A 20,441-nucleotide genomic window follows, 5' to 3' on the forward strand; every position below is an offset into this window, starting at 1 on the left:
GGCGATGGGCGGGGCTTGGCGGGGCCTCGGGCGCGTGTGGGGCGGGGCGGTGGGCGGGGCCCCGGTGGCGCCTGAGGGGCGGGGGCGTGGCTTCCCGGCGCCTGTGCGCGCGCGGCGCGGTGGGCGCGGCCTCGGCTGCGGCGCGTGCGCAGTCCGGGCCCGGGGTGGGGGGGGGCCAGTCTGCTCCGTCTCGGTGGCGCGTCCTCCGACTGTCGCGACATCAGGGCGGCGATAATGGTGGATTACCACAGCGCGGGGCAGCCCCACCCGTACGGCGGGAACGGGCCCGGTCCCAACGGCGACTACATGGCCCAGGAGGACGATTGGGATCGGGATCTGCTCCTGGACCCCGCCTGGGAGAAACAGCAGCGCAAGGTGGGGGGGGCTGGGGGGGTCACTGAGGGGGTTCGTGAGGGGATTGGGAGGGGCTGAGGGGTCGCTGAGGGGATTCCAGAGTCTGAGGGGTCCCCGAGGGGGTTCCTGAGGGGTTGGGGGGGGTCTCTGAGGCGTCCCAGAGGCGTCAGAGCGCGGGGCAGGGGGATCTGGGGCGTCCCTGAGGGGATCCATGAGGGATCCGGGGGTGTTTGAGGGGTCCCTGAGGGGATTCGAGTCAGAGGGAGGTCCTTTGAGGGGTCCCAGAGGGGGCTGAGGGGGCCGGGGGTGTCCCTGAGGGGGTTCATGAGGGGTCAGAGCCCGGAAAAGGGAGATCCGGGGGGTCCTGGGGGGGGCTGAGGGGTCCCCGAAGGGATTGGGAGGATCTGAGGGATCCCTGAAGGGGTCCCGGGGGGTCCCAGCCCGGGGCAGGGGCGTCTGAGCGGGGTCAGGACCTTTGGGGAGGAGCCCCTGAGGGGATTGCGGAGGGTCCCTGAGGGGGTCTGGGGGTTCCCTGAGGTGTCGGAGCCGTGATCTGAGGGGAATCAGGACTTTCTAGGGATCCCTGAGCGGGGTCAGGGCTGGAGGGACCCCCCCCCAATTGGGGAGGGACACTCTGGGAGACCCCAGGGCTGTGTTTTGGGGGTGGGGGACACAACACCTGAGGGACCCCAGGGGTGGGGGTGAGCTTTGGGGGCCCCCAGGGCTGTGGGCGGGGGGTCTCCCGTGCTGGGGAGGGGGAAATGAGGAGCGAACAGCCCGGTTTGGGCGAATCCCGAGGGATTTTTCCTGGTTCCGGGGGGGTCCGGAGGGTCCCCACCCCCCCGATTCCGGGCGGAGAAGCTTCCGGAGAGCGTCGGCTCCGCTCCGGGACGGGATAAAGGGCACTGGGGAAAGGGGGATCCGCCGGGATCCGCCGGGATCGGCCGCGTTCCCGGGGGGTCGGCAACGGGGGCGGTCCCCTGGATCATCCCCCCCCCAAAAACCGGGACCCTCTGGCGTGGGAAACGCCGGGAGCTGGGAGGGGTTGGCCCGGAATTCCGAGCGGGCGCCGGAGTGTTCCGGGTTAATCATTGGAGACGGGGCGGAATTCCCAGGTTTGGGGTGAATGCCCGCAGTTTTGGGGTGAATTCCCGCAGTTTGGGCTTTAATTCCCTGAGTTCTGCATTGAGTTCCCTGAGTTTTGTGTTTAGTTTCCGTAACTTGGTTGAATTCCCTGAGTTTTGGCGTGAATTTCCTCAGGTTTGAGTTAATTTACTAATTTTGGGTTCAATTCCCCGTGTTTTGTGCTTAATTCCCTTAATTTGGGGGTGAACTCCCTGAGTTTTGGGGTGACTTTCCTGAATTTGGGGTTGAGTTCCCTGAATTTTGGCCAAATTCCCGTCGTTTGGGGTTGACTCCCCTCGGTTTTGGGATATTTAGGAGGAGCCCCCTGTCCTGGGGGGATTCCGTGGATCCCCGGCACGGAGACACCTCAGAATCGGGAATGCTGGGGTCCGTTGCCGTGGTTACCTGGGATTTTCCTGGTTTTCTAAGAAAAAATCGGGCTAAGTTGGATTATTTTTGGCACAGGAAGCGCAGGGCGAGCTTCCTCCTCCTCTTCCTCCTCCTCTTCCTCCTCCTCTTCCTCCTCCACTTCCTCCCATTCCCAGCACTTCCCACTCCTATCCCAGCGTTTCCCACCCCGTTCCTGCTGCTTCCCACAGCGTCTCGGTCCAGAATTTAAATTTTTCCTTGGATTTGTCAGGATTTGGGGCGTTCTGGTGCTAAAAACGGGGATTTCCCCCCGGCTGGACTTCAGGGGCTGCGGAGGAGCCCGGGCTGGACTGACACCGGCATTCCCAGCTGGAATGCCAAGGGATGGATGAGCTCTGTGCAGCCTCGTTAGCACCAGGGGTTAATTACGTGCTTAATGAGCAGGGTTTAGGGATTCTCCCGGTCCTGATCCGGTATCGGAAGCGCTTTCCGGACTCGTCCTCCCTTTTCCATGTCTGCAGCTCCCAGGGAGTTTCTTCCTCTTCCTCTTCCTCTTCCTCTTCCTCTTCCTCTTCCTCTTCCTCTTCCTCTTCCTCTTCCTGCTGGGGAAGTGTCACATCCCAGAGGGAAAACCAGTGGGGAATTTGGGAATCTGCTTCCCCCAGGAATGAGACCCCTTTCCCCAGGATGGGGCTGGGGTCACTCCGGATTCTCCATCAGAGGCAGCTCCTGGATCAGCTCCTGGTTTCCCACTGAATTCCTGCGTTTGGGGCGGTTTGGGGTCCGGTTGGTGCTGGAATTCCGAATATCCCGAAAATCCTTTGGGTGGGGATGACCAGGGCTGGTGTCTATGGGGAAGGGGCCGTTCCCACTGGGCCGTGTCCGGGCCCCAGGGATTCGCCTCTGGAATTCCAGCAATGCGGCCGGAGCAGCGGGAGAGCAGCAGGAGAGCAGCGGGGAACGGCGGCTCCGCGTCCGGCCTGCGGCCTTCCCGGCCTTCCCAGTGTCTGTCCCCGCTTCCTTCCTTCCTTCCTTCCTTCCTGGTGGCCGTCCGTCCGTCCATCCTTGCTGGTGACACCGAACCCACCATAAAAAACCAGGAAGTTTTGCCTTAAACAGGTGTTTTTCCTCCCAGTTCCAGCACTGGAGACACTGGGAAGAGAACTCGGGAAAATCCGGCATCCTTCAGGATCCATCACAGATCCAGAGCGGGAGTCACGGATCCAGGGGGATCACAGATCCCTCAGCGGGGACAATTCCTCCCTCTGGTCCTTGCCTTTGGTGCTATTTCCCTGCTTTTCCCATTTTTGGGGGATTTTCCAGCTCGTGCCGGGTCCTTTCCACCCACCTGGCACAGAAACCTCGGAACTTCCTGAACTTAGGAGAGATTTTTAGGGAAGAAATCATGCAATATGGCAAAGCCAGCCCCATCCAGGCTGGGACAGGTGGTTTTGACCTGGAAAACCTTCCCCAAGCCCCGTTTTTTATGGAATATTCGGGGGTGCCGCCCCTGGCGCTGCCGCACCCCCAGCGAGGCGTTGCCGGATTTCGGAGCTGCTCATCCCCCCTGGAATGCGGGAACGCCCTGACCCACCTGCAGACCTGGAGCTTCCCAAAAAACAGCGGCCCCGGTGCCGGAGCTGCCCCAAATCCCACCTTTTTTAGGCCCAAACTGAGCCCCGGAGAATCCCGGGGGGTTTGGGATGCGGGAGGTGAGGATCCTGCCCGGAGTTCACCGTGTTATTCCCAAAAATCCCAGCCCGGAGCCGAATAAGGGCAAGGAATGAGGAGAATTCCGTGCTCCGGCCTCCCCCGGGAGCGGCAAATGCAGCGAAAGCAACAGAAAACTTCCAAAAAAACAACAGCAAAAACATTCCAAGGGGAGGGGAAAACCCGGGAATGGGGGAGCGGGGCCGGGATGCGCCGGAGGTGACGGGGGTGGGAGGGATGGGAGACAGCACCACCCGAAATCCTCATTTTCCTGGAGTTCTGCTCGTCTTTCCTGATTTTTTGTATTTTTCCCCTAATTTTTAATGGTTATCCCCTCAAGTTTTGGTCATTTCCCCCAAATTCTGCTCATTTTTCCTGATTTTTGGTCATTTCCCGCAATTATTCTGCTAATTCCCGCCATTTCTAAGTTTTTTTGGTCCTATTTCCTGATATTTTGGTAACTTCCTGATTTTTTTTAACTTTTCCCCAGTTTTTCTGTCATTTTCCCAAATTTTCTCATCACCTTCCCCATTTTTTGGGAGCTTTTCCTGATTTCTGGTCATTTTTCATGGTTTTTTCATAATTTTCCTTTCATTTTGGGCCGTTTTCCTGGTATTACAGTCACTTCCCCACTTTTCTGCTCTTTTCCCCAGTTCTTTGCTCCTTTTCCCAGTTTTTCCTCATTTTCTCCGGGTTTTTGATAATTTTTCCCACGCTCAAGTGATTTCCCACACGTTTCCCCTCCTTTTTCCCTGATTTCTGGGTGACGTTTCCTCATTTTTTCCTCCCTTTCCCTGGGTTTTCCCCATTTTCCCAGATTCTTGGTCACTTGTTATGGATTTTGGGTCATTTTCCCTGATTTTCCTTCCTTTTTCCCTCTCCTCCCTCTTCCTGCCGGACAAGCGGCCTCAGCGGCGCCTCGTTAATTATGTTAATTATGCAAATGGTGTTAATTAACCCCCGCTAACGAGCCCAGGGGAACGCCTGGATGGGTTTTTTATTCCCTCTGGAATTTTCTTTCAGCTCCGCCACATTTTAACGGGAATTTGGGAATGTGGGAGCGAATTCATTCCTGCCCTAACGAGGGCTCCTTAACGACCTCCAATCCCTGGAATTTTGGGGGGCTTAAACCCCTGGAAAAGGCGCCAAAGCCCACCTGAGGGGGCTCATTCCCACCTGGAATTCCTGGGATCGGCATTCCCGCTGCTCCCACAGCGGGCGGGGGGGAGCTCCCGAAAATGACCCAAAAATGAGGAATTCTGGGAGGCTCCCAAAGGAAAATCCTGATTTGGGGCCTGTTTTGGGGATAAATCGTTGTCCCCGAGAATCTCCCGGAAAAAATTCCCGAGGAAACAGCCCCGGGCAGGATTCCCAGCGGGTCTGATGCCCATAATTAGGGATTTTTCCCTTATAAAGTTGGGAATGTCCTTCGGGATCAGTCACAAACAGATCTCAGCCTGTCCCCAAGGGATTTTCAATCCCAAAGTTGGGGTTTTAAGGAAAAAGTGGAGGGAAATAGGGAGGAAAATGCGTTTTCCAGCCCTGAAATTCCCAAATTTTCCCCGTAAGGGAGGAAAACGAGGCAGATTTTCCTCCCTGCTCCTGTTTTCCAGTGGTTTTCATGGACAGAGGGAGGAAAAGAGGGATGAAAGGAGGGCTAAACCCCTTTTGCAGCCCCAGAATTCCAAAGTCTTGGGGATAAACGCGTCTTCCAGCCCTGGAATCCCGGATTTTGGGGCCGGGTGGCAGGAACGAGGTGGGTTTTCCTCCCTGCCCCCACTTTCCAACGCTCTCTATGGAAAAATTGAGGCAGATGGAGCTGAAAGTAGGGATAAAGCCCTTTCCCGGCCCCAAAATTCCAGAATTCGAGGGTGAGGGGGTGAAGCGGGGTGGATTCCGGCTTTTCCCGGAGTTCTGGAGGGGAGGGGGGTCCCCCCTCCCGGTCCCGCTCCAGCGATCCTGGCGCTGCTGACACAATGCCTGGAAAACGCTTTTCCAGCGGTTCCGTGGGAAGGAAATTCCAGAGGCCTGTGCGGAATCTCCTTTTTTAGGCATTTTTTTGATGGTTATTTTTGTCCGGGACGCGCCCGGGGGGGTCAGTCCAGACAGGATTTATCCCGGATTCCGTCGGCTCCGCTCCCCCTCCCCAGACCCCACTGCTTCGGGATCGATCCCTGGGGTTTCAACCCCCCAGAATTCCTCATTTTTTTGGGGGGAAAACCCTCGGGTCTGGGGCTGTGGGAACGTCCTGGATCCAGCGGGAAGAGCGACGCTTCCCTTGGCACTGAAATTCCCAGGATTTGGAGGCGATTTCCCCAGTTTTTTCAGGAAACGAGCATCTGGGGCGGGGTTTTGGGACTTTCCAGGAACGTCTGTGACCCCCGGGGACCGGAGGGCTCCGGGAGCGAGGGAAGAGGCCCCGGAAGTGGATTTTTCCGGGATTTTTCCGGGGTGTTGGGGGTGACTCAGCCCGAGTCCCCTTTCCGCGTGCCGGGGCTCGTTCCTGGCCCGTTCCATTCCCGTTCCCGCGGCAGGGCCGCGCCCGGCCACGCCTGGCACAGGCATGTGCGGGCCTGGCACCGGCCAAAGTCCCGGCACCGCCCTCGGGAACGGCACCGAGCGCCGCGGAGCCCCAGCACGGCGGGGTTGGGGCGGGAGAGGGATCTGCCCGGAGAGTCCGGCTCCATGTGACGTTCCCACATCCCTGCCTGGGCTCATCCCGGTTTTCCCACTGGGACACGGCGACCCCGTGGCTTTGGGGTTGGATCCCGGTGTCAGAGCAGGGATGGATCCGTCTGGAGGAGGTTCCAGATCCCAAAATCCGGCCCTAAAATCGGATTTTGGGATGGAACAATCCCGGCTCCGCAAATAACCAGAGCTGGGGGCTGTGGGGTCGGGCATTCCCGGGGAGGAAAGGCGCGGGGTCATTCCCAGTGGGATCAATAACTCTGGGTCATTCCCAGTGGGATCAGTGGGGTCATTCCTGCTGGGATCAGTGGGGTCATTCCCAGTGGGATCAGTGGGGTCATTCCTGCTGGGATCAGTAACTCTGGGTCATTCCCAGTGGGATCAGTGGGGTCATTCCTGCTGGGATCAGTGGGGTCATTCCCAGTGGGATCAGTGGGGTCATTCCTGCTGGGATCAGTAACTCTGGGTCATTCCCAGTGGGATCAGCGGGGTCATTCCTGCTGGGATCAGTGGGGTCATTCCCAGTGGGATCAATAACTCTGGGTCATTCCCAGTGGGATCAGCGGGGTCATTCCTGCTGGGATCAGTGGGGTCATTCCCAGTGGGATCAGTGGGGTCATTCCTGCTGGGATCAGTGGGGTCATTCCCAGTGGAATCAATAACTCTGGGTCATTCCCAGTGGGATCAGTGGGGTCATTCCTGCTGGGATCAGTAACTCGGGGTCATTCCCAGTGGGATCAGTGGGGTCATTCCCAGTGGGATCAGTAACTCCAGGTCATTCCCAGTGGGATGAAAGGCTTGGGGTCATTCCCAGTGGGATAAATGGAATCCCTCCTGCTGGGATGAGGAATCCTCAGGGTCCCGATTTCCCCGTTTTCCCCCCAAATCCCGGATTCCCGCCCTGATCCTGCCCTGATCCCGCCCTGATCCCGCCTTTCCCGCAGACGTTCACGGCCTGGTGCAATTCCCACCTGCGGAAAGCCGGGACGCAGATCGAGAACATCGACGAGGATTTCCGGGATGGGCTCAAGCTGATGCTGCTGCTCGAGGTCATCTCAGGTCAGGCCTCAGCCAGGAGCCCTCGGGCTGTGCCCAAAACCCTCCAAACTGGGCCCAAAATCCTTAAACTGCACCCAAAACCCTCCAAACTGGGCCCAAAATCCTTGAACTGCACCCAAAGCCCTCCAAACTGTGCCCAAAATCCTTAAACTGCACCCAAACCTTCCAAACGGTGCCCCAAACCTTCCAAACTGTGCCCAAAACCGTCCAAACTGGGCCCAAAATCCTTAAACTGTGCCCCAAACCTCCACTGGGCTCAAAATATTTAAACTTAATCCAAAAGCCTTTAAGCTTGACCCAAAAATCCTTAACCTTGACCCAGAACCTGTAACCTTGACTTAAAATCTCGAGGCTTGACTCAAAGCAATGAGCCTTGCCCCAAAATCTTTAACCCTGACCCAAACCATTCAGATTTGACCCAAACCCTTTAACCCTGCCCCAAACCCTTTAACCCTGCCCCAAACCCTTTAACCTTGCCCCAAACCCTTTAACCCTGCCCCAAACCCTTTAACCCTGCCCCAAACCCTTTAACCTTGCCCCAAACCCTTTAACCTTGCCCCAAACCCGTTAACCTTGCCCCAAACCCTTTAACCCTGCCCCAAACCCTTTAACCTTGCCCCAAACCCTTTAATCCTGCCCCAAACCCTTTAACCCTGCCCCAAACCCTTTAATCCTGCCCCAAACCTCTTTAATCCTGCCCCAAACCTCTTTAATCCTGCCCCAAACCTCTTTAATCCTGCCCCAAACCTCTTTAACCCTGCCCCAAACCCTTTAACCCTGCCCCAAACCCTTTAACCTTGCCCCAAACCCTTTAACCCTGCCCCAAACCCTTTAACCCTGCCCCAAACCCTTTAACCTTGCCCCAAACCCTTTAACCTTGCCCCAAACCCGTTAACCTTGCCCCAAACCCTTTAACCTTGCCCCAAACCCTTTAACCTTGCCCCAAACCCTTTAACCCTGCCCCAAACCCTTTAACCTTGCCCCAAACCCTTTAACCCTGCCCCAAACCCTTTAACCCTGCCCCAAACCCTTTAACCCTGCCCCAAACCCTTTAATCCTGCCCCAAACCCTTTAATCCTGACCCAAACCCTTTAACCTTGACCCAAACCCTTTAACCCTGCCCCAAACCCTTTAATCCTGACCCAATCCCGTTCCAGGGGAGCGGCTCCCGAAGCCGGAGCGGGGCAAGATGAGGGTGCACAAGATCAACAACGTCAACAAGGCCCTGGACTTCATCGCCAGCAAAGGCGTCAAACTCGTCTCCATCGGCGCCGAGGGTGAGGCCCCGCCTTGGGAATGTGCCGGGATCCGCCGGGATCCGCTGGGATCTGCCGGGATCCGCTGGGATCCACCGGGATCCGCTGCCCCAGTGCCCGGGTTTTGCCCCTTTTAGGCCAAAATTGGGGTTTTGAGGGGTTCTGAGGCTGCCATGACTCCCCCCAGTGAGTGATGGGGTCTCTGAGAATTCCAGGAATTCCAGGATTCCAAGCTCGGAGATCACAGATGGCGGCTCCAGCTCATCAAGGTCACGGTTATTCCGTGATTTTTGATGGAATTAGTGAAAATGAGGGGTTTTCTGCAATCCCGGGCGTTTTAGGGGATCTGGGGGGGGGTTTAGGGAATGGAGAAAGGGAAAAATAACCTGGAGAAGGGAAAAAAAAGCCTTGGAAAAGGGGAAGGAAAAAAGGTAGAAAAGGAAAAAAAAGCTGGGGCAGGGACAGAAGAAATTGGAAGATGAAAAATACGGAGAAGGGGAAAAAAAGCTGGAAATGGAAAAAAAATGGGTGCAGGGAGGAAAAGAAACCTGGAAGAGGGAGAAAATCCTGGAGGTTGAAGGAAAGTAAACCTGGAGCAGGGAAAAACCACCTGGAGAAGGGAGAAAACAACATGGAAAAGGGAAAGAAACATCTGGAGAAGAGGGAAAAACCAGGAAAAGCTCGGGGTTTGGCCTCCCTGGGGCTCTCTCCGCACTCTGCCTGGGGCTGGGAGCGGATTCCCGGGATTCCCAGGACAGTTCCCTGCGGGATCTCCCCCGGGGCTGCCCCGGGGCCGGGCGGGCTCTGCTGGCAGCGGCTCCGGCCGGGCCGGTTTGTTGGGATCAGCTGGAAAACCTCGGGAAAGCTCCGCGTGCCCAGAGCCGAGCGAGTCCCGGCCCGCCCGGCCCCCGCCCCAGGAATTCCCAAAACCACGAGGGCTGGGGCTGCTGGAGGCGTCGGGAAGGTCGGGTGGGATCGGTGTGGAGGAGCCCGGGATTCCTTTCCTTCCCCACTTCCTGCCCCTCTGGAATTCCTCTCTCCGTGCCTTTCGAGGTCTTTCCCAACCTGGACAGCTCCCTAACCCCAGGATTCCGTAGTTCGCGTGGTCTCGTAATCCTTGGATTCCGTAATTCCAGGATCCCGTAATTGTAGGATTCCGTAATTTTTGGAGCCCATAATTCCAAGACTTCGTGTGCTAAGACTCCGTAAATCCCAGGATCATTCCGGGACCCCACCATTGCTGTGGGATTCCCTGATTGCGGCATCCCATAATTCCAGGATTCCATGATCCTTTGGCTCCACTGTTGTAGAACCCCCCAGTCCCAGCACCCCCGCCCGGAATTCCCACCTGGAATTCCCTGTGCCTTTTCCCCGGCAGAGATCGTGGACGGGAACGCCAAGATGACGCTGGGGATGATCTGGACGATCATCCTGCGCTTCGCCATCCAGGACATCTCCGTGGAAGGTAACGGCACGGGCTCTGTTCCCGGGATCCACCCTGGGATCCACCCCTGGGATCCATCCCGGGATCCATCCCGGGATCCATCCCCGTCTCTGATCCCTGCTCCCGCAGAGACCTCGGCCAAGGAGGGGCTCCTGCTCTGGTGCCAGCGGAAAACGGCTCCGTACAAGAACGTCAACGTCCAGAACTTCCACATCAGGTCCTTCCCTCTTCCTCTTCCTCTTCCTCTTCCTCTTCCCTCCCCTTTCCCGGGGCCCAGGCAGGGTCGGAATTCCCGTTCTCCCTGCGGATTCCCGGGATCTGACCCCCGTTTCCCCGCAGCTGGAAGGACGGGCTGGCCTTCAACGCCCTCATCCACCGGCACCGCCCCGAGCTGATCGAGTACGACAAGCTCCGGAAGGTAAATCCCCGCCTTTCCCGCGGAAACCCCGGGAATTCCGGGAATTCCCGACCCACGGAGCCTCCGGCACCTCCTCTCCTGTAGGACGATCCCGTCACCAACCTCAACAACGCCTTCGAGGTGGCTGAGAAGTACCTGGACATTCCCAAGATGCTGGATGCCGAGGGTAAGCGTGGAATTCCAGCATCCGCGGGATCCCGGGATCTCTTTCAGGCCCTGCCGGGGATTCCCTCGGAGGAGGCGCCGGATCCGGGAGGAAGCGGCTGTTTTAAGCTGGGTTTTTCCCGTTTAGCACCGATTCCCACCTGTCCAGGTGGATTTATCCAGGAGCTGGGATACTCAGAGGAGCGCTGGCTCCAGCAGGAGTGTTCCCCAGTTTGTTCCCAGTTTAACCAGTACATACACAGGGATTCTGCAATCCTGGGACTCCACCATTCCAGGATCCATAAAAAACCTTGGATCCCGTAGTTCTGTGATCCCGCAGTTCTCAGATCCTGTAATTCCAGGACTCCTGAAGTCCAGAATCCCCTAATTCAAGCATCCCATAATTTTTGGGTCCCACAATTCTCAGACATCACGATCCACCATGATTCCAGGATCCTGCGGCTCCCATCATTCCAGCATTCCCACAACTGTGGGATTCCACAATTCTTTGATTCCACGATGCTGGAATTCCAGGACCGCAGAACTCTTAAGGACCCCGCAGTTCCAGCATCCCATAAATCTGGGATTCCCTTATTCCGGCATTCCACAATTCCACGGCTCCAGGCCTCCGCAGTCCCAGCATCCCACAGCTCTCTGATCCCTTAATTCCAGGATCCGTGCAGGAAGCGCCGGCTCTAACCCTGCTTTTTCCCATTTAGCACCGATTTGCGCCCATCCAGCTGCATTTCCCCCGGATCTGGGATCTTCGGAGCGGGATTCCGGCCGGGAGAGGCGCCGTGCCCGTCCCCAGTTTGCTCCCGGTTTGCTCCCGGTTTGCTCCCGGTTTAACCAGTGTGGTTCCTTGCAGACATCGTGAACACGGCGCGGCCGGACGAGAAGGCCATCATGACCTACGTGTCCAGCTTCTACCACGCCTTCTCCGGGGCCCAGAAGGTACCGGGCCCCTCCGGCTCCGCCCGGCCCGCCGGACTCTCCCTCCTGGATCCATCCCTCTGGAATTCTCTCTCCGCTCTCACGCCCACTTCTCTTCCAGCCGCGGCCGCTGTCGCTCGGGGGGGGCTCCGGGACCACCCCCAGCTGGCTCATGGAGGGGTTAAATCCGCCTGGAATTCCCGAGTTGGTGGGAAATCCACGGCAAATCCACGAGAAGTCCATGGAAATCCATGGAAATCCACGGGCAATTTGTGGGAGTCCACGGGCGGGGCAGGCCGAGCTTCCAGGAGGCCCCAGGTGAAGCCTCTGCGGCTTCCAGGAGGTTGAGGAACGAGGGAAAGGCGGAACAAATCCCCCATGAGCCGGCTCGGGGGCTCCCGACCCCGGGAAGCGCTTCCCGCCTCGCCGCATGCGCTGGGAATGCGGGAGCTGGGAATGCTGCTGGAGCCTGTCCCTCCCTCTGTCTCTCCTCTCCTCGGGCAGATATCGTGGGCACGCTGCGGCCCGACGAGAAGGCCATCATGACCTACGTGTCCTGCTTCTACCACGCCTTCTCCGGGGCCCAGAAGGTGAGCCCGGCTCGGGGGCTCCCGGCTCCGCAGGGCCCCGGCCCCGCTCGCTTCCCGCTGCCGCCTTCCCGAGGCTCCCCGGGATCTGCCCGGGATCTGCCCGGATCTGCCCGGCTGCTGCTCTGCTTGGCTTGGCCGCGGGGAAAGTGGGGCCTGGCTCCGCTGAGGTCACGCTCACGGCTTCCTCAGGGTCCTTCCTGTATTCCCTTCCTCCTTCCCTTCCTCTATTCCCTTCCTTTTCCCCTTTGTTCCCTTCCTTTTCCTCCCTTCCTTTGTTCCCTTCCTTTTCCTCCCTTCCTTTGTTCCCTTCCTTTTCCTCCCTTCTTTCCCCCCCCTTTTCCTTTATTTGATTTATTGATTTCCTTCATTTATTTCCTTCATTTATTTCCTTTATTTCCTTCCCCCCCCGGCCACTGGATTTTCCTCTTCCCGGCCCTTCCCAGACCCTCTTCCTCTTCCCGCTGACGTCCGTCCTTCTGCTCCTCCTCCTGGATTCCTCCTCTGCTTCCCACCCAGGTACCTCCAGCCCAGCCTTTTCCTTCCTCCTCCTCCTCCTCCTCCTCCTGCTTGGGGCAGGACAATCCGTGTGGATCGGGATCGGGATTGGGATCAGGCCCAGCGAGGGCTGGGTTTTCTTTTTCTTTCCCCTTTCTTTTCTCTTTCCTTTTCCTTTGGCATTTTTAAATTTTCCCCCTATTTTCTCCCAATTTTCCTGTTTCTTTCCCCCTCTTTTTTCTCCTACTTTATACTTTTCTCTCCTTTTTCGTCCACCTTTTCCTCTTTGTTTTTCTTTTCTTCCTTTTACTTTCCCTTTTTTCCTTCTACTTTTCTCTTGCACTTTCCTTCTCCTTTCTGTTCTACTTTCATCCTTGTGGTTTCCTCCGCCTTTATTCTTATTCTTCCCTCCTTCCCCCTTTTCCCCGGAGCTGGGGGTGCCCCCTGCCCCCGTTTCCCATTCCCATTCCCGTTCCTGTTCCCCGCAGGCGGAGACGGCGGCGAATCGGATCTGCAAAGTGCTGGCGGTGAACCAGGAGAACGAGCAGCTCATGGAGGACTACGAGCGCCTGGCCTCGGATGTAAGGGGGGACAATTCTAAAATCCCAGCCCAGAATCCCTCAGAATGCCCCCACGGAGCACTGCGAGCGCCTGGTGCCCGAAGTAAAGGGGGGATCCCAAAATCCCGCCCCAAAAAGCCCAAACCCCATCCCAACCCCCCGATCCGGGTCCCCCCAGCTGCTGGTGTGGATCCAGGCCCCAAACCCCAAATTCCCTGTTCCCCCCAGCTGCTGACGTGGATCCAGCCCCCAAACCCCATCCCAAACCCCAAATTCCCTGTGCCCCCAGCTGCTGACGTGGATCCAGCCCCCAAACCCCATCCCAAACCCCATCCCAAACCCCAAATTCCCTGTGCCCCCAGCTGCTGGTGTGGATCCAGCCCCAAACCCCATCCCAAACCCCAAATTCCCTGTGCCCCCAGCTGCTGGTGTGGATCCAGCCCCAAACCCCATCCCAAACCCCAAATTCCCTGTGCCCCCAGCTGCTGGTGTGGATCCAGCCCCAAACCCCATCCCAAACCCCAAATTCCCTGTGCCCCCAGCTGCTGGCGTGGATCCAGCGCACCATCCCCTGGCTGGAGTCCCGGGACCCGCAGAAGACGATCCCGGCCATGCAGCAGAAGCTGGAGGATTTCCGGGAGTACCGGCGGGTGCACAAACCCCCCAAGGTGCAGGAGAAGTGTCAGCTCGAGATCAACTTCAACACCCTGCAGACCAAGCTGCGCCTCAGCGGCCGCCCCGCCTTCATGCCCTCCGAGGGCAGGATGGTCTCGGTGGGTCTGGGGGCTTCGGGGACCTGGGGGGGGTTTGGGAGGGGGTTTGGGGAGGGCTTTGGGGCTCTCAGTGGTCAGATCCTCGTTGGAATGTCAGAAACCCAACCTAAACTGCCCCAAACCCACCTCGAATCTACCCTGGCCTTCATGGCCTCCGAGGGCAGGATGGTCTTGGTGGGTCTTGGGGCTTCGGGGAGCTGGAGGGGGTTTGGGAGGGGATTTGGGGTTTCTCAAGGGGTTAAATCCACCGAGGTGTGTCCTAAAGCCACCCCAAACCCACCCACTTGGGTGCCATCGAAGAGCAGGGTGGGCTCCAGGGCTTTGGGAGAGTCCCAGGGGGGTTTTGGGGTGATTCTGGAGGGCTTTGGGGTAACCCCAGGGGGGTTTTGGTGTGCCCAGGACATCGGGGCAGGGTGGCAGCGGCTGGAGCAGGCGGAGAAGGGACACGAGGAGTGGCTGCTGACGGAGCTGCGGCGCCTGGAGCGCCTGGATCACCTGGCCGAGAAATTCCGGCAGAAGGCCTCGATCCACGAGGGCTGGACGGAAGGTACCGGGGCTGGGCAGGGACTGGGGCTTCAGGTACTGCAGTCTGGGGGTTCAGGGCACGGATTTGGGGAGCAGGGGATGGAACTGGGGGTGACGGGGATTTAAGGGGTGGCACAGGGGGATTTGGGGTCTCAGGGCTGTCCCCACTCCCGTGCCCAGGTCAGGAGGTGGCACAGGGGGATTTGGGGTCTCAGGGCTGTCCCCACTCCCGTGCGCAGGTCAGGAGGTGGCACAGGGGGATTTGGGGTCTCAGGGCTGTCCCCACTCCCGTGCCCAGGTAAGGAGGTGGCACAGGGGGATTTGGGGTCTCAGGGCTGTCCCCACTCCCGTGCGCAGGTCAGGAGGTGGCACAGGGGGATTTGGGGTCTCAGGGCTGTCCCCACTCCCGTGCGCAGGTCAGGAGGTGGCACAGGGGGATTTGGGGTCTCAGGGCTGTCCCCACTCCCGTGCGCAGGTCAGGAGGTGGCACAGGGGGGATTTGGGGTCTCAGGGCTGTCCCCACTCCTGTGCCCAGGTCAGGAGGTGGCACAGGGGGATTTGGGGTCTCAGGGCTGTCCCCACTCCCGTGCCCAGGTAAGGAGGTGGCCCTGCGGGACCGGGACTCGGGCACGGCCTCCCTGGCCCAGGTGCGGGCGCTGCTCCGCAAACACGAGGCCTTCGAGTCCGACCTGGCGGCGCATCAGGACCGGGTGGAGCAGATCGCGGCCATTGCCCAGGAGCTCAAGTATGGGAACCCAAAATAGATCTGAAATACCCCAAAATATGTCCTGAAATGCCCCAAAATATGTCCTGAAATACCCCCCAAAGTATCCCAAATCGCCCCAAAAAAAAACCCCAAAATGTCCAGGGAGACCCCAAAAGCAGATCCCAGCCGTCACCCAGAGCAAAACCAGGACCCCAAAATACACCCCAAATGCCCCAAAGTATACCCAGAATAACCCCCAAAATGTCCCTCAAAGCATCCCAAAATCCCAAATAAACCCCAGAATATCCTGAAATACCACAAAGTAACCCCAGAAACAACCCAGCCTATCCCAAAATACACTCAGAATAACCTGAAATATCCCATTCTTCTTTCCTTTCCTGCCTTTTCCCAATCTTTTGTCTCTTTTCCCCATTTTCTCGCTTTTGCCTCTACTTCCCCCATTTTCCCCCTATTTTCCCCCGTTTTTCCCCATTTTCTCCCTGTTTTTCCCCATTTTCCTCCCGTTTTTCCCCATTCCCCCGGTTTTCCCCATTTTTCCCCCGTTTTTCCCCATTTTCTCCTGTTTTTCCCCATTTTCCTCCCGTTTTTCCCCATTTCCCCCCGGTTTTCCCCATTTCCCCCCCGTTTTTCCCCATTTTCTCCCTGTTTTTCCCCATTTCCCCCCGTTTTTCCCCATTTCCCCCCGGTTTTCCCCATTTTCCCCCTATTTCCCCCTTTTTTCCCCCATTTTCCCCCCTTTTTTCCCCATTTCCCCCCATTTTCCCCATTTTCCCCCTTTTTTCCCCGTTTTTCCCCATTTTCCCCCCTTTTTTCCCCATTTTCCCCCTATTTTCCCCCTTTTTTTCCCCGTTTTCCCCCCTTTTTTCCCCATTTCCCCCGGTTTTCCCCATTTTCCCCCTATTTTTCCCCATTTTCCCCCCTATTTTCCCCGGTTTTCCCCATTTTCCCCCCGTTTTTCCCCATTTTCCCCCCATTTCCCAGCGAGCTGGATTACTACGACTCCCCGAGCGTCAACGCCCGGTGCCAGAAGATCTGTGACCAGTGGGACCTGCTGGGCTCCCTCACCCACAGCCGCCGGGAAGCGCTGGAGGTCAGCGGCATCCCCGGGGCCTCCCGTGGGAGGGAGGGAGGGATCGGGATCCCAATCCCGGCGTTTTTCGCCCCAGAAAACGGAGAAGCAGCTGGAGACCATCGACGAGCTGCACCTGGAGTACGCCAAGCGCGCGGCGCCCTTCAACAACTGGATGGAGAGCGCCATGGAGGACCTGCAGGACATGTTCATCGTGCACACCATCGAGGAGATCCAGGTGGGAATCCCGGGATTCCCTGGGAATGCCCGGTTTGTCTTTTCGGGGCACGGGAACGGCCCAGGAAACGCTCCTGGGGAGCATCTTGGGGATGGTTTTCGGGTTCATTGTGCACACCATCGAGGAGATCCAGGTGGAATCCTGGAGTTCCGTGGGAATATCAGGCTCCTGCCCCAAAAACGCTCCAAAATTCAAAAGAAGCAGCCTAAAAATGCAGTTTCTGGAGCATTTGTGGCTGATTCTGTGCCAGAGGCAGAAATGCTGGGGATAAAGCGGCTCTCAGCCGCGAGGCCTCGAGTTCCGTGGCCATGCCCGGTGTCCGTCCCCCAGGGCCTGATCGCTGCCCACGACCAGTTCAAGTCGACGCTGCCGGACGCGGACAAGGAGCGGGAGGCGATCCTGAGGATCCAGCAGGAAGCGCAGCGGATCGCGGACCTGCACGGCATCCAGCTGCCCGGGAACAACCCCTACACCTCCGTCACCCCCCAGATCATCAACTCCAAGTGGGAGCGGGTGCGGAGCCACACCGGGGGCACCGGGGCAGGGCTGGAGCCGTGGGTCCCGTTGGGTCTGGAGGGATTCCCAAACCCCTCCGGCCCCAGATCTCTCCATCCCGGGTTTTCCCCTGTGGGTTTCCCCCTTTTCCCACTCTTTTTTCCCACCTTTCTCTGGGTTTTTCTCCCACCTTTTTTCTGGGTTTCCGCCACCCAGTTTTCCCTCGTGGTTTTCCCCCACCGTTCCTGGTTTCCAAGGCACTTCTTCCCCTGTAGTTTCCTCACCCTATCTATCCCCTGTGGTTTTCCCGGTTTCCCAGCAGGCTTTTCCAGCAGCTTTTCCCTGTTTTTTCCCGCTTTCCCAGGTGCAGCAGTTGGTGCCCAAGCGGGACCAGGCGCTGCAGGAGGAGCAGAACCGGCAGAATTCCAACGAGCACCTCAGGAGGCAGTTTGGGAGCCAGGCCAACCGCGTGGGGCCCTGGATCCAGACCAAGATGGAGGTCAGGGATCCTCCCGGTGGGATCCGGGGGCTGGGAATACTGGGAGTGCTGGAATCGGCCCCGGAATGGGCCCTGTCCGGGTTGTTCCGGGTCAGAAGGGCTGGGAAAGGGCTGGAGCTGTTGGTCGGTGATCGCCTGGTGTTCTCCTGGAAAACTGGGGTGGAATTGCTGGCGTGGGGATCCCGGGCTGGAATCCCGCGTGTTCCCAGGAGATCGGCCGGATCTCCATCGAGATGAACGGGACGCTGGAGGATCAGCTCAACCACCTGAAGGAGTACGAGCAGAACATTGTGGAGTACAAACCCAACCTGGAGCTGCTGGAGCAGCAGCACCAGCTCGTGCAGGAGGCGCTGATCTTCGACAACCAGCATTCCAACTACACCATGGAGGTGGGATCCCGGCATCCGGGGGGGTTGGGATCGTCCCGAAGGGCTTCCCGGTCACTGAGGGGCTGGGAATGGGGAGGGAGGGATCCCACAGGGATTTGGGGGGTCCCAGGGTGGGCTGGTCCTCGACAGGCAGCATTCCAACTGCACATGGAGCTGGGATCCTGGCATGCCATCCCATGGAACTGGGGTCATCCTGGGGAAGTGGGGTGCTCTGGAGGGTGCTGGATCCCTGCCGTGGGGATCAGGATGATCCCGGGGGAGCCGGCTCCCATCCCGGGGGATCGGGGCGCTCCGGAGGGCGCCGTTCCCCCCTCATTCTCCCGTTCCCGCTGTGATCCCAGCACCTGCGCGTGGGCTGGGAGCAGCTGCTGACGACGATCGCTCGGACCATCAACGAGGTGGAGAACCAGATCCTGACCCGCGACGCCAAAGGGATCAGCCAGGAGCAGATGCAGGAATTCCGGGCCTCCTTCAACCACTTCGACAAGGTCCGGGATCCCGGGAACCCTGGGGACTGGGGGGATCCCAGGGGGATCTGGGGGTGACAGCCCAGCCCAGTCCCCACCCGGAGCAGCCCCACGGGGTTATTCCCTGCTGGAATGTGGGAATTGCCTCCTGTTTTCACTCATTTCCCCCGTTCGTCCCCGTTTTCCCAGGACCACGGCGGCGCCCTGGGCCCGGAGGAGTTCAAGGCCTGTTTGATCAGTCTGGGCTACGACGTTGAGAACGACCGGCAGGTACCGCCCGCTCCCTCTTCCTCTTCCTCCTTCCTCTTCCTCTTCCTCCTTCCCTCTCCTTCCTTCCCTCTCCTTCCTTCCTTCCTTCCTTCCATCCATCCATCCTTCCTCCCTCTCTCTTCTGGGCCGGTTTCCTCCTCTAACGGATTCTCTGCTTTTCTCTTCCTCCTTCGTCTCCCTCTCCCTCTCCCTCTCCTCTTCCTCCTGGAAGCCGAAGCGCCGCACGGACTCCAACGACTTCCGCGCCCTCCTGGGCCCTGCGGGATCCGGCCTGGTAACAATCCCATTTTCCTGCTTCTACACCTTTTTTTCTGCCTTTTTTTTTTCCCATCGCTGGGGGGAAGGAAGGGGAGGAAGGGCGGGGGAATCCCAGTGGATTCCAGGACTGGAAAAGCGCCAGAAGCATGGAAAAGCTCCAGAATTCCCAGGGAAAAAGCTCTGGAATCCCTTGAAAAGCTCTGAAGTGACCAGAAAAGGCCCTGGAATTCCTGGGAAAGCGTCGGCATTCCTGACTGTGCCTCTCCCCCCTCAGGGTGACGCAGAGTTCCAGCGGATCATGGCCGTGGTGGATCCCAACGGCAGCGGGACCGTGACGTTCCAGGCCTTCATCGACTTCATGTCCCGGGAAACGACGGACACGGACACGGCGGAGCAGGTCATCAACAGCTTCCGTGTGCTGGCCGGGGACAAGGTGAGCAAATCCAGGATCCGGGAACGCCACGGGGGTTTGGGAATGGGGGAGTGGGATGTGGGAGCTCTGGGGGGTCGGGGAATGCCAGCACAGCAGGGTTTGGGACGGGTTTGTCGAGCTTTGGAATTCCACTGGGATCGATGACTCCGTGGGTTGTCCGTCCCCACCCCTCCCCGCATTCTCCCATCGTTCCCCTGTTTTTCCCACTTTTCCCGCTCCCCGCAGAACTACATCACGGCGGCCGAGCTGCGGCGGGAGCTGCCGGCGGCGCAGGCCGAGTACTGCATCGCCCGGATGGCGCCGTACCCCGGCCCCGACGGCATCCCGGGCGCCCTGGACTACAAATCCTTCTCCACCGCCCTGTACGGAGAGAGCGACCTCTGACCGGATCCCCCGGGACCCGCCCGCCCCCCCCCGCCTCCTACTATGCAACAGTTGATTGATCTTGGGATATTTCGGGATGCAATTCCCACTTTTCCTCGGGCTCGGGGGGGGTTTCGCCTCCCGCGGGGCCTCGGAGCGCCCGGAAATGGTTATTTTTGGTAACGAGAGAGAGAAATTCCGACTATTTTTCACGGGATCAGCGGCGCAGCCCGAGGGTTCCCTCTCCCCCCACACCCCCCACGGTAATTTATGGCTTTTCCAGAGGGAAAAATTTGGGATTTTGGGGGGGTTTTTTTTAGGTTTTTCACTCACATTCCCACCTCAGAACAGCGTTTTGTGGACCAAAAAATGGGGAAAATAGGGGGAAATAGGGAAAAAAGGCGAGAAATAAGAAGAAGCAAGGAGAAATGAGGAAAAATTAGGAGGAAAAATGTGGAGAAAAATGAGGCAAAATGTGGAGAGAGATTGAGAACTAGGAAAAAATTAAGAGAAATGAAAAATGTGGAGCATGTGGAAAAATTAGGAGAGAAATGAGGAAAATCATGGAGAAATCTGGAGGAATACAGAAAAATATGGGAAAATAATGATAAAGACAAGGAGAAAAATAGAAAAATAAGGAGAACTGTGGAAAAATATGAAAAATTAAGTGAAACAAGGAGGAAAATTAAGAGAAATCCACCTAATAAAGCGCCTGATCCTGGAAAATTTTGACGGGAAGCAGAAAATTCCGGTTTCCTTTATAACTTTACGGATTTATTATATAAATATA

At 58.0% G+C, this 20,441-nt stretch overlaps 1 protein-coding gene across 4 annotated transcripts; it reads left to right on the plus strand.

Annotated features, from left to right (window-relative positions):
* The first annotated feature begins 144 nt into the window (after positions 1-144).
* On the plus strand, positions 145-20,253 carry ACTN4 (actinin alpha 4). Of its 4 annotated transcripts, none has more exons than XM_039572434.1 (22): positions 145-375; positions 7,191-7,305; positions 8,463-8,582; positions 9,940-10,026; positions 10,135-10,222; positions 10,345-10,423; positions 10,508-10,589; positions 11,436-11,521; positions 13,074-13,166; positions 13,688-13,918; positions 14,318-14,465; positions 15,038-15,188; positions 16,152-16,260; positions 16,337-16,477; positions 16,808-16,990; positions 17,337-17,471; positions 17,681-17,860; positions 18,202-18,348; positions 18,517-18,597; positions 18,809-18,871; positions 19,130-19,288; positions 19,514-20,253. In XM_039572434.1, exons 1-22 carry the CDS (start codon positions 235-237, stop codon positions 19,670-19,672), a joined length of 2,778 nt encoding a protein of 925 aa, XP_039428368.1. In that variant the 5' UTR covers positions 145-234; the 3' UTR covers positions 19,673-20,253. The 4 variants fall into 4 exon arrangements, with proteins under 4 accessions (XP_039428368.1, XP_039428367.1, XP_039428369.1 ...); XM_039572433.1 differs by lacking the exon at positions 11,436-11,521 and adding an exon at positions 12,005-12,090 and having other exon boundaries at positions 235-375; XM_039572435.1 differs by lacking the exon at positions 18,809-18,871 and having other exon boundaries at positions 235-375; positions 19,514-19,672.
* Positions 20,254-20,441: the final 188 nt, after the last annotated feature.

This window comes from Corvus cornix, unplaced genomic scaffold (genome assembly GCF_000738735.6).
Source record: "Corvus cornix cornix isolate S_Up_H32 unplaced genomic scaffold, ASM73873v5 scaffold12, whole genome shotgun sequence".
NCBI lineage: Eukaryota > Metazoa > Chordata > Aves > Passeriformes > Corvidae > Corvus > Corvus cornix.

Coding starts and splice junctions, on each gene's coding strand:
- ACTN4 (XM_039572434.1), top strand. CDS start 235: ATGGTGGATTACCACAGCGCGGGGCAGCCCCACCCGTACGGCGGGAAC. Junction 13,919..14,317: donor CCGAGGGCAGGATGGTCTCG/GTGGGTCTGGGG, acceptor TGGTGTGCCCAG/GACATCGGGGCAGGGTGGCA. Junction 14,466..15,037: donor CCACGAGGGCTGGACGGAAG/GTACCGGGGCTG, acceptor TCCCGTGCCCAG/GTAAGGAGGTGGCCCTGCGG.